Here is a 17448-nt window from a genome sequence, read left to right on the forward strand (position 1 = left end):
CCCTGGTTTAGCTAATCTCTACTGCCGTGTTTGGCGGCACGGCATCACGCTGTTGCTACGCAACCCACTCTTCACTAGATCCGACTAGATCCATGGCAGAAGACCTCCGTGTGATATGATTCTTTCACATAGCTTTGCCGTGTGTTTTTAATCGAAAGATAATTCAAATATATCACAGGAGCCGAAGAAAAAGCATAAAAGTGTTTTTTTATTATTATTATTATTATATGTAAACAAAGCATGGTTGTCACACTATTACTGTAAAAGCCCCAGTGGCCTAATGGATAAGGCACTGGCCTCCTAAGCCAGGGATTGTGGGTTCGAGTCCCATCTGGGGTGGACCATTTTAATAATATATAATAATACGACCATTAAATTGGTACATATGTGTTCAAAACCTCCTGGGAAGTTTAAAAGGAACGTTGTTGCACTGACTGACATATCTTAAAATGTCATCATCATTGTTTTGTCTCAAGATCCACATCAGTAATTTTTTTTTTCTAAGGCACACTAAGATACTTAAATGTCCTAATTGAACTAAGGCCTAATCCTGGCTTAAATGTAAGCCCTGTCTGTGAAACCAGCTCCGGCACAAAATGAACCTTTGGTCTAATAACACATTGGTACCGAGTCGACCGTTCTCGCCGTGCTAAGTGAGCTGGTCGATCGGTATTACGTTAGTGAAATCTAATTACATGGAAATGCATGAATTATATCGGTTTATTAAAATATATGGGTGACTAAATACAAGGGGAAAAGGGGTCCCATACTTTCGTATGAGAATCCAAGTCACAGTTCAGCTCACTTAGCACGGCGTTCGTGGTTCGACTGGTCAAGACTGTTTTCCAAGATGGATCCTGCCTGTATACGCGAAGTGTGTTGTCTTTATAAAGTATCTTCTTATTAAACTGTCTGTGCACTTACAAAGTTCTCAATGCTTCGGTTTGCATGTAGGGACCACTGATCTATATAGAATGTCATTATATAGATCAGTGGTAGGGACCCTCATTATGCTACCGTGCTAGTGTTGGTACTACCACTTGCAATCAAAACGTGGCTTCACAACTTTACTTAATTCAATATATATAAAATAATTATGGAAGCAGTATTATAAAGCTGTGAGAAATAATTTATAACAAAGGTCAAATACATTTGTGGCCCACTGAATACCAATGAAGTTTTAACCCCATTATTAAGACGTGTTAAATAAATACATCTCTTGGAGACATCTGGGAAAGGGATGGTTGTCCTTGGCAAAGGTTATATTAAAGATAATTTGGGCATATGGGGAAAGGGTTGTTTATCAATGGCAGGATTCCACAATTAAAGAGAAAGGCGAGTGGAGTAAAACTTAATTGTGGAAAACAGGCAGAGGTGGACAGTAACAAAGTACATTTACTTGAGTAATGTATTTAAAGGGATACTCCACCGTTTTTTTCATATTAAACTATGTTATTCTCTTATCTAAGACGAGTTGATACATACCTCTCTCGTCTCATTGCGTGCACTGAATCGCTCTGTCGGGCGGAGAACTTTGAGAGCAGTTAGCTTAGCCCCATTCATTGTATATGGGCCAAACAGAGATGAAGTTAGAAGCGACCAAACACATCCACGTTTTCTCTAATTAAATATAGTTACACGAGTAGTTACACGACCAAGTGTGGTGACACTAAATAAAATGTGGCGCTTTTTATAAGCGGGTAAAATGGATAACTATAATGTATGGCGGTATAGCACTTATTGGGAGCACTTCGACTCGGCGCTGTAATATCTTCACTCGTGAAAAGTCCTCTCCCCTCTCCCATACTTGGTCGTGTAACTACTCGTGTAACTATATTTAAATAGAGAAAACGTGGATGTACTTGGTCGCTTCTAACCTCATCTCTGTTTGGCCCATATACAATGAATGGGGCGGTGAAAAAACGGTGGAGTATCCCTTTAAGTACACTTTGAGTATCTGTTCTTGAGTATTATTTTTTCTGGAAACCTTTTACTTTAACTTCACTACATTTGAAAGACATACTTTTTACTCCGCTACATTTCTGTCAAGGTCCTTGAATAGAAAGTAGTAACATCAGTCAGGGGATGATTTTGGTTGGAAATGAAAGTCAGAATCCCAGATTGCACTTATTCAATCCCACTGGAACGGCGTTCTAGAAGTGAATTTGATATTGATATTAAGGGTAGGCAGGCATAAGGTACTGCAAGTATAACATACAATGCAACAATAATAAAACTGCATTGACATTTACTTCTGATACTTGAGTACTTTTAAAAACGAGGATGTCTGTTATTTTACTCATGTTGTAAAGATATATTTTTACTTTTACTTGTAACCAAGTAATTTGACCGGTAGTATCTGTTCTTTCACTAAAGGAAGGAAGTTGTGTACTTTGTCCATTGTGATTTATTATAAAATACTGTTCAGCTGACTACATGATCCCTTCATTAAGCCATCATTTGAAAAGACTTAAAAGCATGTCCATCTACATTTGTAATGTCTGATTTTTATAATTACTGATGTAAATGAAAAAGTGGACTTGGTAAAACACTGCTTTTGAGTACTAACTGCTTATTCAGAAATAAATAAATAAAAAACATCAGAAGCAATATTTTAAACAATCAAATTTATTGATTCACAAGCATCACACAAGTTAACGCTTCTTAAGACCAGTCTGCAGTGGTGCCACCCCAGTCTCCGGCCTGAGCGGTGGGGGCAGCAGACCAATCCTCAGTGGCAGGCTGAGCACTCCAGTCCTCTGTTGAAGAGAGAGCCATTCAAAGTTACCCCAGATGTTACATAGACGCCTTAATCTTTCGCATTGTGCAGTCTATGCTGTCAAATTGATCAAAAAAGGGAAACGTTGCTTACCTGCAAACACCTCAGCTGGTGCAGGTTTGGCAGGAGCTGAAGTCAAGAAAAGTTGATTATAGTTCACAGTAATTTTTCATAGCATTATCAATTTATTTTCAGATCAAATATAATTACCGTAACTCTTTTGTTCTACTAAAACGATTCAATTAACAATATGTGGGGAAATAAAGATAAAAGGCAGCTTACCCTCTATGCCAGCAGGGAACTGCTGGATGGGCACAGATGGAACTGGAACACCTTCAGACCAGTCAGCAACCTCAGGCTGGTTGAAGTCGGGCACTGGAGCGGTCCATTCACCCTGGAACTCCTCCTTACCAACAGCCTTCTCAGCAGCAGCCTGCTCTTCCTTCTCAATCTAGAGGTGAAGCAAAATCAGTCACAGTTAGCACATTTTTAATAGTAAACGTTATAAAGCCACACTTGAACTTATTCTGAATATTGGTTGGATGCATTTAAATTTGCCATATCAGTTTCATAGGCTATTACATGACAGATAGAGATACAACAGGGCTGGGCAATATAGCAAAACATTTTTTAACGTTTAACTAGTCAACTTAAAAATGTAACTACACTTATGATTAAAGTAACATTCTCTTTATTAACCATCTGGTTAAAAAGGTTATATTCCAAGTGCACAACAATCCTCAGTGTCCCTGTGCCAGGATATTTGGCGTTCAAATATTTTATTCAGAGGCTCAATTGCTGATCAATTTCAAATTTGAAACAGACAAGGATTTTCTAGCAATTTTAGTGTTCAAATTATTTTGTAAAATATATATTTTGTATTAAAAAATTTTGTGTTCAATAAAATTAACTTACAGTAAACTTCTATAACTTTACACTTTCATCTGCGGAGTATACCAAATTCAAGGGCCACATCATACCTCTTCAGGATCTCTGTAGAAGTACAGATCAGGCATGACCTCCCATGGGTGCTCTCTGGAGATGGTGCCCCTCATCCTCAGCACCTCTCTGGCCAACATCCACCACATCAAACCCACGGAGTGGGGACCCTAAAACACAAAACATTTAAAACTATAGCATATGCATTTGGCAGACGCCTTTATCTAAAGCGAATCGCATTGCATTTGAGGTACACTTTTTCCAGCTCTTGCTTTTCATTCAGGGTTCAATTCCCAGGCAGTGTTCACAATAAGATCTATAATATGCAATAGGATTCCCCTGGTAATCAAACCCATGACCTTGGCGTTGCTAGCGCCATGCTCTGCTGTTTGAGCTTCACACAGAACAAACATAGCATATAGATTAACAGTGAGGTTTCTCATTCATACTTTGTTGTTGCATGGGATGGCAATGTCGACATATCTCAGAGGGGAGTCTGTGTTGCAGAGGGCAATGGTTGGGATGTTGACGTAAGAGGCCTCAGTCAGCGGCTGGTGGTCAGCGCGAGGATCAGTCACGATCAGGAGGCGGGGCTCCCTGAAAGCAGCCTGGATCTGATTGGTGAAGGTTCCAGGAGTGAAACGACCAGCGAAGGTGGTCGCGCCAGTGGCAGAGGCAAACTTGAGCACAGCTCTCTGACAGGAAAGAGCAGTGACAATCAACATCGCTAAAATCACCAAGAGTCATGTTCACAAAATGCATCCAGTAAAAACATTGTGGCTCAGGTTACTATCAAACCCCAGTCATAGGGTAAAAGCCCTCATGGTGTTAGCGAAATCCCGGCCAAATCAATCTAGCACACTTCCGACACCCAAACACTGACAGCAGTGCCAGGTTTTAATAGTGTGCCTGTCTAAAAACTTGGGATTTTAAAACAAATGCTGTTGACAATGTCGTCACTGAGTTTGCCAATTACCTGGCCAGTGTTTCTGGAGGAGATAACACAGACATCAGCTGGATTTTCAATGGCAACAATAGCACGAGCAGCCAACAGCAGTTTCTCCCAGGTCTTTTTAAGGTTGATGATGTACACGCCTGCAGAAATGCAAAACTCTGATCAGTTAAAGCAAGGGTACCCAAATCTGAACACTTTTGAAAGAATATTTTCTAAAGAAGCCCCTGAGATCAAGTTAATATTTCCATATTTTAACAAGATTCACTGTTCTATGATGTCAGTTACTGGTCACATGGAGAAACCATTTCTTTTTTTGTTTTATGTTGATTGTTGTTTAAAATATAAATTAAGACAGAAGCATTACTACTAAAACAGTTGTACTTTATTGATATACCAATTTGGATTAATGTAGCTTTGGCCACTATCAAACCCCAGTCATAGGGCTCATCAGCCCTCATGGTGTTAGCGAAAACCCAGCTAAATCACTTTAGCACACTTCCGACACCCAAACACCGACATCAGTGCCAGGCTTTAACAGTGTGCGTACTGTTTACGGATTTAAACCAATGTGAGATGCTGCTCATGCCAACTCAATGAGGAAACGTGCAACTTATTCCAAAGATCAACTAAGTTATAGTTAAAGACTGATAGAACACCTGCAAGGCATCTCTAAACCATATTCTATTCTTCTTGCGCTTCTTACCGTCACTCTTTCTCTTGTAGACGTAGTGCTCCATCTGGAAGTCCAGGTTGGTTCCTCCCAGATGGGTTCCTGCGGCCAGGAACTTCAGCACATCCTCCTCCTTCATTTGAAGGACATCCAGACCTCCGGACATCGTGACCACTTTCCCTGTGTAACGAGTTTAGTGGGAGAGCTAGGAGGAAATACAGGAACAAAGTTTAGTCGAGAAGTTATAGATAAGTGGAGTAAGTATTTCTAACATGAATTGGGATGAATGTAGCTCTGGTCACTATCAAACCCCAGTCATAGGGCTCATCAGCCCTCATGGTGTTAGCGAAAACCCAGCTTGATCACTTTAGCACACTTCCGACACCCAAACACCAACATCAGTGCCAGGCTTTAACGGTGTGCGTGATGTTTACAGGTTGAAGACCGATCGTGCATTCTTGAGATGCTACAAAACACTCACAAAGTCGATTAAATGTGGAACTTAATCTAACAATTAATTAAAAATAGAAAATAAAAAATATGTAGAGACTGAATGTTGATCAAATTACTCAAGTGTTAATTTATCTCACGATTGACCACCGCGCGCGCTACACTGACTGTAGCCGTGCACGCGTTTCCTTGCGCGAGATCACACGCCGCGGTTAAGGCCTATATATTTTAAGCGAAATGGCGCAAACTTCACATTTAACATGACAAATGATGAACATTGACAATTATTAGCTTTATTTGAAAAAGTCTGATTCAAATAGACGTTTAAAACACGTCAAAATAATATATTTTTGCTCACCACGAGACAACGCCGTATGGAGTTCTGCACCTCACGGCGAAAAGAGGGCGGGATGAGGAAATGACGTAGTATATATACTCGGGTGGCCACCAATCATATTAGGGAGGTTTCTTGCTCTCTGCATTTCTCCTGTCCTGTCTAACCGAGACATCAACATACCACCCCCTATTGGAGGAGGATATCACATGTGAGCGGACCCCATGTTCGTTTCCCCGTGAAAGAGAGGATACATAAATGGATCCAAAGCGGCATATCCTATGGGTTTATGAGGGACATTATAGAGATATTATTATTTTCTTAGAGATCCTAGCTGTAAATATAAGCTGACAAGAGTCTCACATAACTCAAAGAGCTGATGAAGTCTGGTGTCTGAGTTATAGTTACTGCTCCCCTTTTGATTTGTGTCACTGCAGTGATTCAGTCCCTCCACGTGTCCTTAAAGCTGACCCCATTTATTCTGTCTAGCTGGATGTCTGGGGACACTGATGGCTATCAGACTGTCAGTTTTTGTGCCATCAGTAGCACCCAGCAGAGCACAGCATAACAGTGATGCAAGACCTCTTTGTGCCACCTTAACAGTATACTAGACCATTGTTCTGTACTGTCTATTAATAAAGCAAAAAGACCAAAAACAGCATCAATGATTTTAAATGCATCTTCAGTACTCTGTGTTAAAGCTGACAATATAGTGTAGGTTACAAAACTAGATGCATAAATCAAACTTTTACCACCATTTATAAAACGGGGTAGATTTATTCACATATTAACATAGGCACGACATTTGCATGTGCAAAAATTCTCACACAAAGACAAAATATCAACAATAATGCTGAAAAGACAATACTGATTGTGTGAAGGAAAATTAATATCTCCACAGTACAGCACAAAGCACAATGGCTTACATAGCAACATGTTACAACACACATACACATACACACACACACACACACACACGATTCAGTTTGGGGAATGGAGCCAACTTTACTGAATGTAAAGTGCTTTCACAAACTATGCACGTAGTGTGATCGAAACTTATAAACCCTCTTATCTGATATAAAACTAGTGTATCATTTGGCTCCATGAGTCTTCAAACTTCATATAATGCATTCTGCAGTAGATAAGCTTGCTATGTAAGGGAGAAGCCAATCAAGACAATTCAAAACAATTAGTTAACTTAATTGAATTCAGCCAACTAAAAGAAATTATGATTAAGTACATCAAATTCCTGAATTTAAATGGTCAAACTTGAACCCTCAAAGTACATAAAATGGCAAGTGATAAAGTACCACCATCACCAAGACAGAACGTTGGAGAGAATGAGAAACCCAGACGCTTATGGGGTCAATTTCATGAAAATGTGTCCAGGTGATGTTTACCCCCAAAAGTTTAAGGAAAAAATGATGATAATAATAGTTAAAAAGAAAGAAATTATATTTATCTTAAAGAAATTGAAATCTATTTAGATACATATAGATTTTTGCATTGTTACATTATTTACATGATAATTAAGCCTATTTCCCCTAAATTCTGATTATTGTAATGCATCCCTGCATTTTAACTTTTTCTCAATTTTTCCCAAAGGTTTTAGAGTAAAAGTACTGTAATATGATGATTTAAAATTTGGAGGATAAAAAAAAACTTCTATTAAAGGCAGTACAACAAAGACTACCATAGTGTACAAAATAAGTATATACAGTAAATATAATAGATATTAATTTTTTTTTTTTTTAAATCACATAAGTGATAATTTGGGAAGGAAATGTGCCTAATTGCAATGAAAATAATGTCACAGTACCAAAAAATCCTAATAGTTCTAACAAGCTTCATTTTCTTTAAACTTTTTATTGGTTCTCCCTTTGTTAAGGGTGAACAACCACAGACATGTTCGTGGCAGATTTCCTAAAATTCACCCTTTGGATCATGTAGAATTAACATTAAAAAGTTGTGTTCACACCGAGCACCACTGATGATACTATGGCATCTTACAGCAGTTATTACACAATACCTCAATACAACAAAACGTAAATTAAAATCGCCCGACAACACATTTGCAAACACAATAAATTAAGTATGATAATTTCTCACTGCCTTTCCACTTCAAACATCATTTTCTCAGGAACTATACTTGTTTCCATCTTAAATATTAAGTATTTCTCCAGGTCTAAATCTTAGTCTCATTCAATCCAAATCCTGGCTTTCTCTGTGCCCAGCAGTGAGTGTACAAGAAAATAAAGAACCCAGTGTACTGAAATGCACTGATAAATCCATCCAGTCATATAACACAGCAGATCAGTAGAACAGCACAAATCATCGCATATAGACGTGCAATTATTAGTCGGAACGGAGTACGTTGATGACACAGTCAGTTCAGTTTCTCAGCTCTAGAGTAATTCGGTCTGATTGTCGGAGCACTGAAACATTAGGTCAACATGTCTCGGACACCCGCTTGCTTCATCCTCGACTAAAAGTGGACTAGGCTTAATGGTCTCAGACACAGAGTTGTGCATTTCCAAAAGACCTGCAATGGTGGGCACTTTTTAATGACACGGTCATGTGGTATATTGAGTTCATTGGTTAGTGAGGAGGATTCTCTCATGAGTGATTTCATGTGAGCTGACGGGACATGATTTAGCAGTCTGTCTCTCATTGGTATTCTTCAGTGCGCAGGCATCAACAAGGCAGACAAGCTGACAATGTGGCAATTTAGGAATGTCACTGTCAGAGGTGTCATGGGGTAAAGACACACTACACTTAAAACACAAACACATACACACAAGCCTTCTATTACCGGTACCTCAGCCAACACTAGCTGCTTTCAATTTGATCAACTCTTCGAGGATGACAGAACGCCATCTTTTGCCAGTGTTTGAAAAGTCTACAAAAAAAGTGCGTCAGGTGTCTTTAGGACTTCAGGCCCATGTGTGCCATCAGCTGCTCGTACACAGTCCAGGCCATGGCAGCCATCAGGGTTCTCCTCAGAGAACGAGGAACCGCCCCCCGAAAGAACCCGCTCAAGCCATGCTTCTAAAACAACAGAGAAAAGAATGAAAGGGAGGTTACTTTAACAAACCTGTGACTTGTAAAAACACAAAACAACATTCAGAACACATTCTGTAATGCGACAAAGTCAAGAAAAATGGGACTTAATTGTATCAATGAAGATTTGACTGGATAATGAAAAGTGGAAACTGGATAGGATGTGTTCTGATTTCATACTATATTTCAGTTGCATTTTTCTATTTTAGAATATCATGATTCTTGCACCAGGAACATTTCAAAAGATCTTTTTTATGTACACCACGGCTGCATTCGTTTGATAAATGTGAAATACAATTTAAAATAACCATTTCCTATTTAAATATATTTTTAAAATGTAATTTATTCCTATGATGTAAAGATGAATTTTCAGCGTCACATGATCCTTCAGAAATCATTATAATGTGCTGATTTGCTGCTCAAGAAACAATTCTGATTATTATCAATGTTGAAAACGGTGCTGCTTAATATTTTTGTGGAAACCGTGCTACATTTGTTTTCAGGATTCTTTGATGAGTAGAAAAGAACAGCTTTTATTTTTTCAAATATAATTTTTTGTAGCAATATAAAGTCTTTACTGACACTTCTGATTTAATGCATCCTTGCTGAATAAAAGTATTAATTTCTTTAAAAAAAAATCTTACAGACCCCCAACTTTTGAATGGTGTATTTTAGGGAACTGATTTCATGCTGTGTTTAAAATAACATTTTGTATCTGACTTTTCTTTATATTTGAAGAGATTTTCAAAGGTCAATAAATATGTTTGGTCGCATGTAGGGCTGGTCGGTATGACGATGTATCGTTACAATGTTAGAGATTTTGCTATATCGTGGGGTGTAAATATAGCACTATTGACACTTCAGATTGATGAAATGCATACTGTAAATGAGAATACAAAGAGCGGTGTATAAATAAATGTATATTTAATTCATACAAGGAAGACTATGCAAAATTTTGTTTTTACATTTTTGATTATTAAATGTCTATACTAATTCTAACTACATGTTAAATAAACCTATTGTCCCTGAAAAACTTAATTTGTTTTATTCATATTTTTGTTATATTGCATTTGTCTTATTGTTTGTAATTTGCTTAATTTTTCTTATTTTAAATAACAGAAATGAGATAAGATAACACATAATAACTATATCATGATATCGTTATAATAAATAATAATAACATTTCTTGTATCCTGAAATAAGAATTTGGTCATATCGCCCACCCCTAGTAACACAATGCTTACAGCATAAACGTGGCGTACAGCATCACTGGTCTTGCGATACAATGCGGGGCTGACTTGCATGTGGGTTTTGATCACATCCGCTGGCTGAGTGGCTAGAGAGGCCAAAATACCAGCCACCACACCACAGCCAAAATTAACCAGCGGGACAAAGGATGAAGAGCTGATCTCTGAGTGAAAGAGAGAGCAGACATTATTAAACAATCCCACATCCTCAGATAACAACATCATTTTCACTTTCACACATTTTCATTTGATCAGAGGCTTACCCTGTGGTAAAGCCTTTTTGGCCTGGCTATAGAACATGACATAGATGCCAGAGAACGGGGCATCTCTGAGCAGAGTCGCCGTGAGCCCGGAGTAAAGAGCCCTGGGACCTTCGTTCTGACACACACTTTTAAGAGCTCCGGCTACGCTCACGTAATTGTACCGCCCACTCTAAAATAAAACATGCAATGGTGAATAAACACACAGATACACCTGAAAACATGCATTTTCAATGTATATGCAGTGTGTCAGTAATGGTCCTCACCTCAAAGCGAGTCTTAATGACTGTGATGGGCAGCATGGCCACCCCTGCCACACAACGAGCCCCTCCCCCGAGCAACACCGCCTCCCCAGCGCTCGGAGACCCATCCTCGAAGTAATGCTGCTTCAGCGAGTAAAATGTGCTGAAGTAGATCCCTACACCAGGGATACAGCGCATGAACGACTGCAGGACACATAAAGAGAGAAACAGTGAGTCTTCATTGATTAGAAAAAAAATATATTCATTGATATATAAAAACAAAACCGGTGCCAAGAAAGTGTACTTCTAATCCATACATGTAATAATCAGGGTTCCTACACATTTTTCATTTCAAACTTCCATAATTTTCCAGACTCTGTAGATTTTTCAGAACATATTTAACATAAATGGTTCATACAGCATTATTTTTGGTATATAATACAGTCATCTGTAATATATTTTATTTTCTCTCGAAGTGATAACATGTTCTTACACGATGAGAAGAACCTAAAACACTTTTTAACCTGCATATATTCACCTCTGACAAATTGGTTTGATATACTGTAACCATGTTTTGATGTTGAATGATCACCAAACAGTAAAGTAGTCTGATTTAGATGATTGTTTGAGTGGCACACGCACATTCAATTAGTAAAGTTCAAAAGAGACTCAGAGACAAACAGTTTTGCATAATGAAAACGTGCGCATTGAATTCATTTAGTCGGGTTCGACAAGCACTAAACGATTGCCATGAAAACACTCGGTCTACTCTGACAAATGAAGAACAGGACATGTCTGAGATCAGAGCACTGGTGCTGTTGTGAGGTCAAACAGTGAGAGCAATGGATCAAAGGAAATGGAGAAATCAGCCAACACAGTAGACTTACCGGTGAAACCCCCTTCCACAGGCCAAACAGCTTCTCTGTGCGGATCACGTTTAAAAACACTGTAATCATCCCCACTTTAGGAGCACTGAGACAAAGACAGAAATAAAAATGATCAAAACAGACACGGGCAGAGAGACAAAGATGGGTGAAAACAGACAGAAGGAGCCAAAAATCTTAAACAATTTGACATGGGGACCATGTTATTCTCTGCAAAGCTGAGAGAGGCAGACAGTTTAATAATAGAGCACATGACACTCCCACACAGCATACACAGAGAGGCCACAGTTATATAAACACAGACACAATGACACTCAACATGCATCTTACCAAAAAACACAGGCTAAAACCTCACTGTTGGTTGCTAGGGTGTTATGTGGTTGGTAAAGTGCTCTGACTAGTTTTTAGTGCGTTGCTATGGAGTTGCTAGGGTACTGCTATATGGTTGGTAATGTTTTTGGTGCGCTGCTATGTATCCCAAACCCTTTTGTTCAACTTTATGCATGCCTTAGCAAACATTACTAATTAATTATTAATTATTAGTACGGGACAAAACTTGGCTATAACCGTGCTTCCCTTGCAAAGTCTAAAGTCATTATCTATGTAATAATCTATGACATGCTAATTACCCCTAGTCAGAATGACAACAGAAAGGGAATGCTCCGATCGATCTGGCACAGATCGGTATTGGCTGATAATCACATTCTATGACACAATCGGTAGTTCCTAAATGTGGCCAATCTCACGAACCGAACCGAACAGACAGGCTTTTCTGCAACATTGTGCTTTGCTACATTAGTAAACCATCGTAAATCGTCTTTATTTAGAACAGGGTGTCTCGATTCAAACGAGCCTACACACACAACATACCATGATGCGTAGATCTTGTAGATCTTTTGTAGAGTTGTAAGCCACTACTTTAAAGTATGCCCCTTAGATGTGAAATGCCTTCAGGGTGTAAGGAGTCAACAGAGAGCTTACATATACAGCTTGAATGATCGGGATCGGCCGATCATGATGACAAGAAATCTGTATTCTGTATCGGCAGCAAAAATCGGAAGATCCCTAATGATTATGCATTTTAACTGTGCAGGACATGTTTATTATCTGCCAATCAAGTCATGAAACCCAGCACTGACACCTAATACCAGACAAAGATTAAGACACAAGGACAGCAGCATAACCGCAGGCTTATAGACATGATCAGCGCGGGTCACAGCAGGCCTGTCGGTTAGTGGCGTCTCACCCCGGGTGCATGTTGTTCTGCAGGGTCTGCAGTCTGGTCTTCACCAGATCCAACGGCTGGAACAGCAGAGTGGAGCAGGTGCCACTGAGAGAGCCGCACATGAAGGCCTTCAGGGCAGGATGAGCCTGAGAGAACAAACCAAGAAAGACAGAATTTGAGAAAACAAGGACTGAAGGAGGAGACAAAGGTTAAAGCTAGATAAGAGTATGAATGGATGGATATAAAATGTGGGGTGACAGCAGAGGAGACGACAAATAATTGTGAGACGAATAGAAAGATCATGATGATGAAACAACAGTTTAAGAGAATATAATTCAGGAAGCACTTTAAAGGGGCCATATTCAACACAAACACCATTTTATTTTCCTTTTAGTCCACTTGTAATGTTTGTTAGTCAGTATTTATTGCACCAAATTAAAAATGAAATATGTCTAACTACACAATTTAAAATGTTGTTCTTTAATGAGCACCAAGTTCCTGAATACCAAGCAAGCATTCATATGTAAATAGGGCCCTGTGATTTCCGCTATGTGGAAAACACGTGAAGAATCTTGGAATATAGGCATAAAAAAGGAATTTAAGGTATGCCAATTGGCAATTTTTGGATTAATTACTCAAAAGTATCATGGCAAAAACAACACAAATACTCAAAGATCTTCACAACAAAAGAACAAAGTAAAGGTTTGGTTTAACTTGAAATTATGACAGAATGTATTGAAATTATAAATATACTGTTGTTTATAATAAACTTATGCAGCACTTAATTTGACAAAAGGAAAAAGGAATTTTAATATTTTCATTTCACCATTACATTTAAAAATATTCCTTAAACTGTCAATTCAATTGATTACACGTTTTGTTTTTGATTATTAAAATGTAATTAATACATTAAAATTAAATAAGAAAAAAACAACAAAAAAACATGGAATTTGCAAGGGGAAAACATTATTGGATTTCATATGGGCGGTTATGCTAATTTGCTCATGGCTGTGATGTCATCGTAACCATGACGATTCCTGATAACGAACAACATATTTTTGTAGCTTGGTTTTCATGTACTGTGTGGACAAGGGATGGAGCTTTGCACTGTTAAAGTTTTATTTCAAAAGAACTAGAAAACCCTGTTTTTCATGTTATGCCCCCTTTAACAAGCTTGGGTACAAAAACTGCAATTTTAACAACACAAAAGTCACCATCTACTGCAGGAACACTAAAAATACCACAGTGACCAACACCGACACCCCAGATAAAAGGATATTCACATATTCTCACACGCTGAATATCCATTCTACATTTGGTGCCCTGCATGTACGCCAAACCTTACAATACAGTGTCATTTGCATGTACATGTACCCAAATGAAAACTCTTTAAAAGTGTGCATGACCACGCAATACACAGAAAATTCACTTCAAAACAGATTGACCACAGAGAATCACATCCAACACAGATGCACAATCACACACTGACACTGTCAGCATCATCACACACATACTGATATGCCCATGAAGACTCGAGCTCTGCCGACAGGCTATTCGGAGTGCTGAGATTCATTTTAGAATTAGATTAGATTATGTTTATTTGTCCTCTCGGAAAATTGTTCTGCCTCTACAGCACGTCTGATACATTCATACAACGACAATTTTACATGACACAATACAGAGTACACAGAATTTCCCACACCCCAACCACCCCCCTCTCTCATCCCCGCCACTCCACTACACGTACACAGCATCAGGACAGAAGACTCAAAAAAAACCTGTTTAAAGTGCTATTAGTGCTATTAAAGTGCTAAATAGTGCTATTTAAAGTGCTGTCCTGCAGGTAACATCTTGTTCATCAGAGTGATGCTAGTTGGAATGAATGACTTACTGGCTCGATTTGTCTGGAAATAAGGTAGCCTAAACCTTCTCCGTGATGGCAACATCTCATATGCCCGGTGTAAGGGATGTGACGTATCTTTAGTGATAGCTAAACCTTTCTTCAACACCCTTCTTTCACCGGTGGTAGCCATACTGTCTAGTTTGTGCCCCGCGACCTTGCTGGCCAGGTTGACTATCTTGAAGCACGAAAACAGCAAGACACGAGTGATGGGAAGATGCATTGCACACACAGCTGCGCAGAGATACACAAAAACACACAAACACTGACTAGAGAAACATACAGTGAGCCACTGACTAATCTGCCCTACCTTTCCCAGGCTGCTGGCAGATTTGGGCTGAGGGTCCTTTTTCTCTTGCATCTCTCTTTATCACACTCTTACTGCTGCCGTTAACAGCACATGACAAAGTAAGCCTCCATCTCTCTCCTCTCACACACAATACCCAGAAATCGCTCTTTAACCCCCTCCCACCAGCAGCAGGAGATTCAGCGGCTTAATCCACAAGCCTCCATGCCTGCCGTTCTCAGCGCTGCCGTTCCACACTCACCCCTTTACACCTAAACGCACATCCGTGGTTTCACTCTCCTCGTTTGTGTTCCTCTCCACCGGATCAAGTGCTTTCAGCACAGCGTGAGTCATACAGTTGCCAAAGGCATATGTATATGTGCGTTAGCGTGTGCTTGTGTGGATGTGACAGAAAATGTGGGTCATTTATTGGATGCTGTATCCTAATATTCCAACATAGGTTCAGAAGAATTGCACATAAACAAAAATGACCTTCAGATCTTTATATGACAGTTGCACATAAAATGGAATATGTGCTGTGAAAACAGTATCATCATAACATACACACACTATCTCGGGCCTCCAATTACAAATAAGAAAAAAAACTGATTGCTTTTATCTCCTAGTGAAACACTGATATGTCAGTCAGACCAATTATTTGGACATTTTGAATTCATCAGCATCAGCCGGTGACTGTTGATCAGCTAACACAAGTGGAAGTTTCTTCTGCTAGCATCAGTTTCAATACCACTGCCTTCTTGATGTAATATGCAAATGTTATGTTTTCAAATATTTCAGTAAATTCGAAGTTAATATTGTGTCAAATAAATGTTACATTTTTTCAGAAATGTAGGGGTTTCTTTTTGTATCATTGCAAATTGCATAGAAAAACACCTGAATTCTTGACTGCCCTAAAAAAAAACATTTTGATCAACCACTATTCTCTCCTGAATAGAATGTCACACATTAAAGCAGACGTTAATGTAATGCAATCAATCTGTAATGTAGATTATATTAGAAAAGCATGACATTGAAGTATTAAAAAGCCTGCTGAATCAACTGTCAGGTTACAGACATTCAACATTTCACATTTAACTTCAGCAGAAGAAATTTACATTAAAGCACACAGCAATACCACAAACTCACCAGGGCAAGCTCCATTGCGGATGAAGAGGAGGATGATGAAGCTTGCACAGAGGAAGAGCTCAACTCCCTCCTTTTTATCTCTTCTATGGCCGTCGTGATGTCTTCTTACACGTCAAAGATTCCAGACTGCATGAAGGAGAAATTAATTTAATACCCAACCTGAATAATTAAATAACCACTGCTAATTTCACACAAAACCAAGCACATAATCAAGACAGAATCAAAAATGCATTAAAGCATCTAAATAAAATAAGAGGCTGTCAGACAGATTTAAGTTCTATTTCATATTTACCTGTCTGTTAAGGACCGAAGAGAAACAGTGAATGAGGACTGATCTTCATCATGATTCTCGCTCTTTCTGTCACTCTACACGGCTGTCAACAGTGCAAAGGAGATGGCCGACGAATTTAGACAGAGAAACCACCATTTCATTACTGAAATCTTACATAAACATGTAGAAATGTGCCACACACCACAGAAATAAATGTCAAATTAAAACAAACTACGAAGTCAGATCGGAGTGAAAGCTAATGCTAATTCTTCTGACCAAACATAACGCGTTTCAAACAGTCGGCAACGGCTAACAACGCATCCTATGCTGTTTTCTTCGTAAAATACAAAACTGACAATAAACACAACGAAAATATTGGAAATATGCTGGTGCAACACACGTCAGCTGATTTCTATCAGTTAGCCGGTAATGCTAACAGTCCCCGTTCACTCCATCATAATCAACAAACTTTAACTTACATTCAATTGTTCTGTTTTTCGATGTCTAAAACTGCGTAATTTCCTTTCAAGCAATCAAAACATGTTACAGGGCTGCTAAACTGCAGGTGAAACAGCAGGAGTGCGTAGGTTACACAAGTTTTCAATATCACATTGCTCCGCGGAGACCGTGATCTGTGAGTTTGAAGCTACGCTGTACGCCTCGCGCAAGAAAGTTCTGCGTTGTTTGCGTAACTCCTGCGTAATGTTTGCGTAGTCTCCACTCCAGAACAACGGGCAAGAACCGGTTTCAGCTTGATTATTCCAGCGGTGCCGGTGTCACACGTGCTCCGGCTAGTAGAG

General features: G+C 39.0%; 2 protein-coding genes and 4 non-coding genes across 7 annotated transcripts; 1 reads left to right on the forward strand and 5 right to left on the reverse strand.

The window, feature by feature from the left end:
• Positions 1-266: 266 nt before the first annotated feature.
• trnar-ccu (transfer RNA arginine (anticodon CCU)) lies at positions 267-339 on the forward strand. Its single transcript has one exon. It is a non-coding gene; the product is annotated as a tRNA-Arg (tRNA).
• Positions 340-2610: 2271 nt separating this feature from the next.
• rpsa (ribosomal protein SA) lies at positions 2611-6262 on the reverse strand. Its single transcript, XM_056267011.1, has 8 exons — positions 6152-6262; positions 5377-5548; positions 4695-4813; positions 4168-4413; positions 3760-3888; positions 3062-3230; positions 2873-2908; positions 2611-2759 (listed from the first exon to the last, which is right to left on the reverse strand). The coding sequence occupies exons 2-8, from the start codon at positions 5507-5509 to the stop codon at positions 2665-2667; spliced, it is 927 nt and encodes a 308-aa protein (XP_056122986.1). The 5' UTR covers positions 5510-5548; positions 6152-6262; the 3' UTR covers positions 2611-2664.
• Positions 4491-4630, reverse strand: LOC130101414 (small nucleolar RNA SNORA62/SNORA6 family). The gene has a single exon (XR_008808986.1). It is a non-coding gene; the product is annotated as a small nucleolar RNA SNORA62/SNORA6 family (small nucleolar RNA).
• Positions 5078-5219, reverse strand: LOC130101411 (small nucleolar RNA SNORA62/SNORA6 family). The gene has a single exon (XR_008808984.1). It is a non-coding gene; the product is annotated as a small nucleolar RNA SNORA62/SNORA6 family (small nucleolar RNA).
• On the reverse strand, positions 5628-5769 carry LOC130101412 (small nucleolar RNA SNORA62/SNORA6 family). The gene has a single exon (XR_008808985.1). It is a non-coding gene; the product is annotated as a small nucleolar RNA SNORA62/SNORA6 family (small nucleolar RNA).
• Positions 6263-8517: 2255 nt separating the features above from the next.
• slc25a38b (solute carrier family 25 member 38b) lies at positions 8518-17418 on the reverse strand. 2 transcript variants are annotated; one of them, XM_056267012.1, is made up of 10 exons: positions 17128-17418; positions 16670-16751; positions 16378-16503; positions 15256-15329; positions 13067-13191; positions 11824-11908; positions 10961-11140; positions 10698-10866; positions 10432-10598; positions 8518-9175 (listed from the first exon to the last, which is right to left on the reverse strand). In XM_056267012.1, exons 4-10 carry the CDS (start codon positions 15304-15306, stop codon positions 9053-9055), a joined length of 900 nt encoding a protein of 299 aa, XP_056122987.1. In that variant the 5' UTR covers positions 15307-15329; positions 16378-16503; positions 16670-16751; positions 17128-17418; the 3' UTR covers positions 8518-9052. The 2 variants fall into 2 exon arrangements, with proteins under 2 accessions (XP_056122987.1, XP_056122988.1); XM_056267013.1 differs by lacking the exon at positions 15256-15329 and having other exon boundaries at positions 17128-17415.
• Positions 17419-17448: the final 30 nt, after the last annotated feature.

The sequence above is a fragment of the Rhinichthys klamathensis genome, unplaced genomic scaffold, assembly GCF_029890125.1.
Source record: "Rhinichthys klamathensis goyatoka isolate OS25496 unplaced genomic scaffold, OSU_Roscu_1.1 h1tg000254l_1, whole genome shotgun sequence".
NCBI classification, from domain to species: domain Eukaryota; kingdom Metazoa; phylum Chordata; class Actinopteri; order Cypriniformes; family Leuciscidae; genus Rhinichthys; species Rhinichthys klamathensis.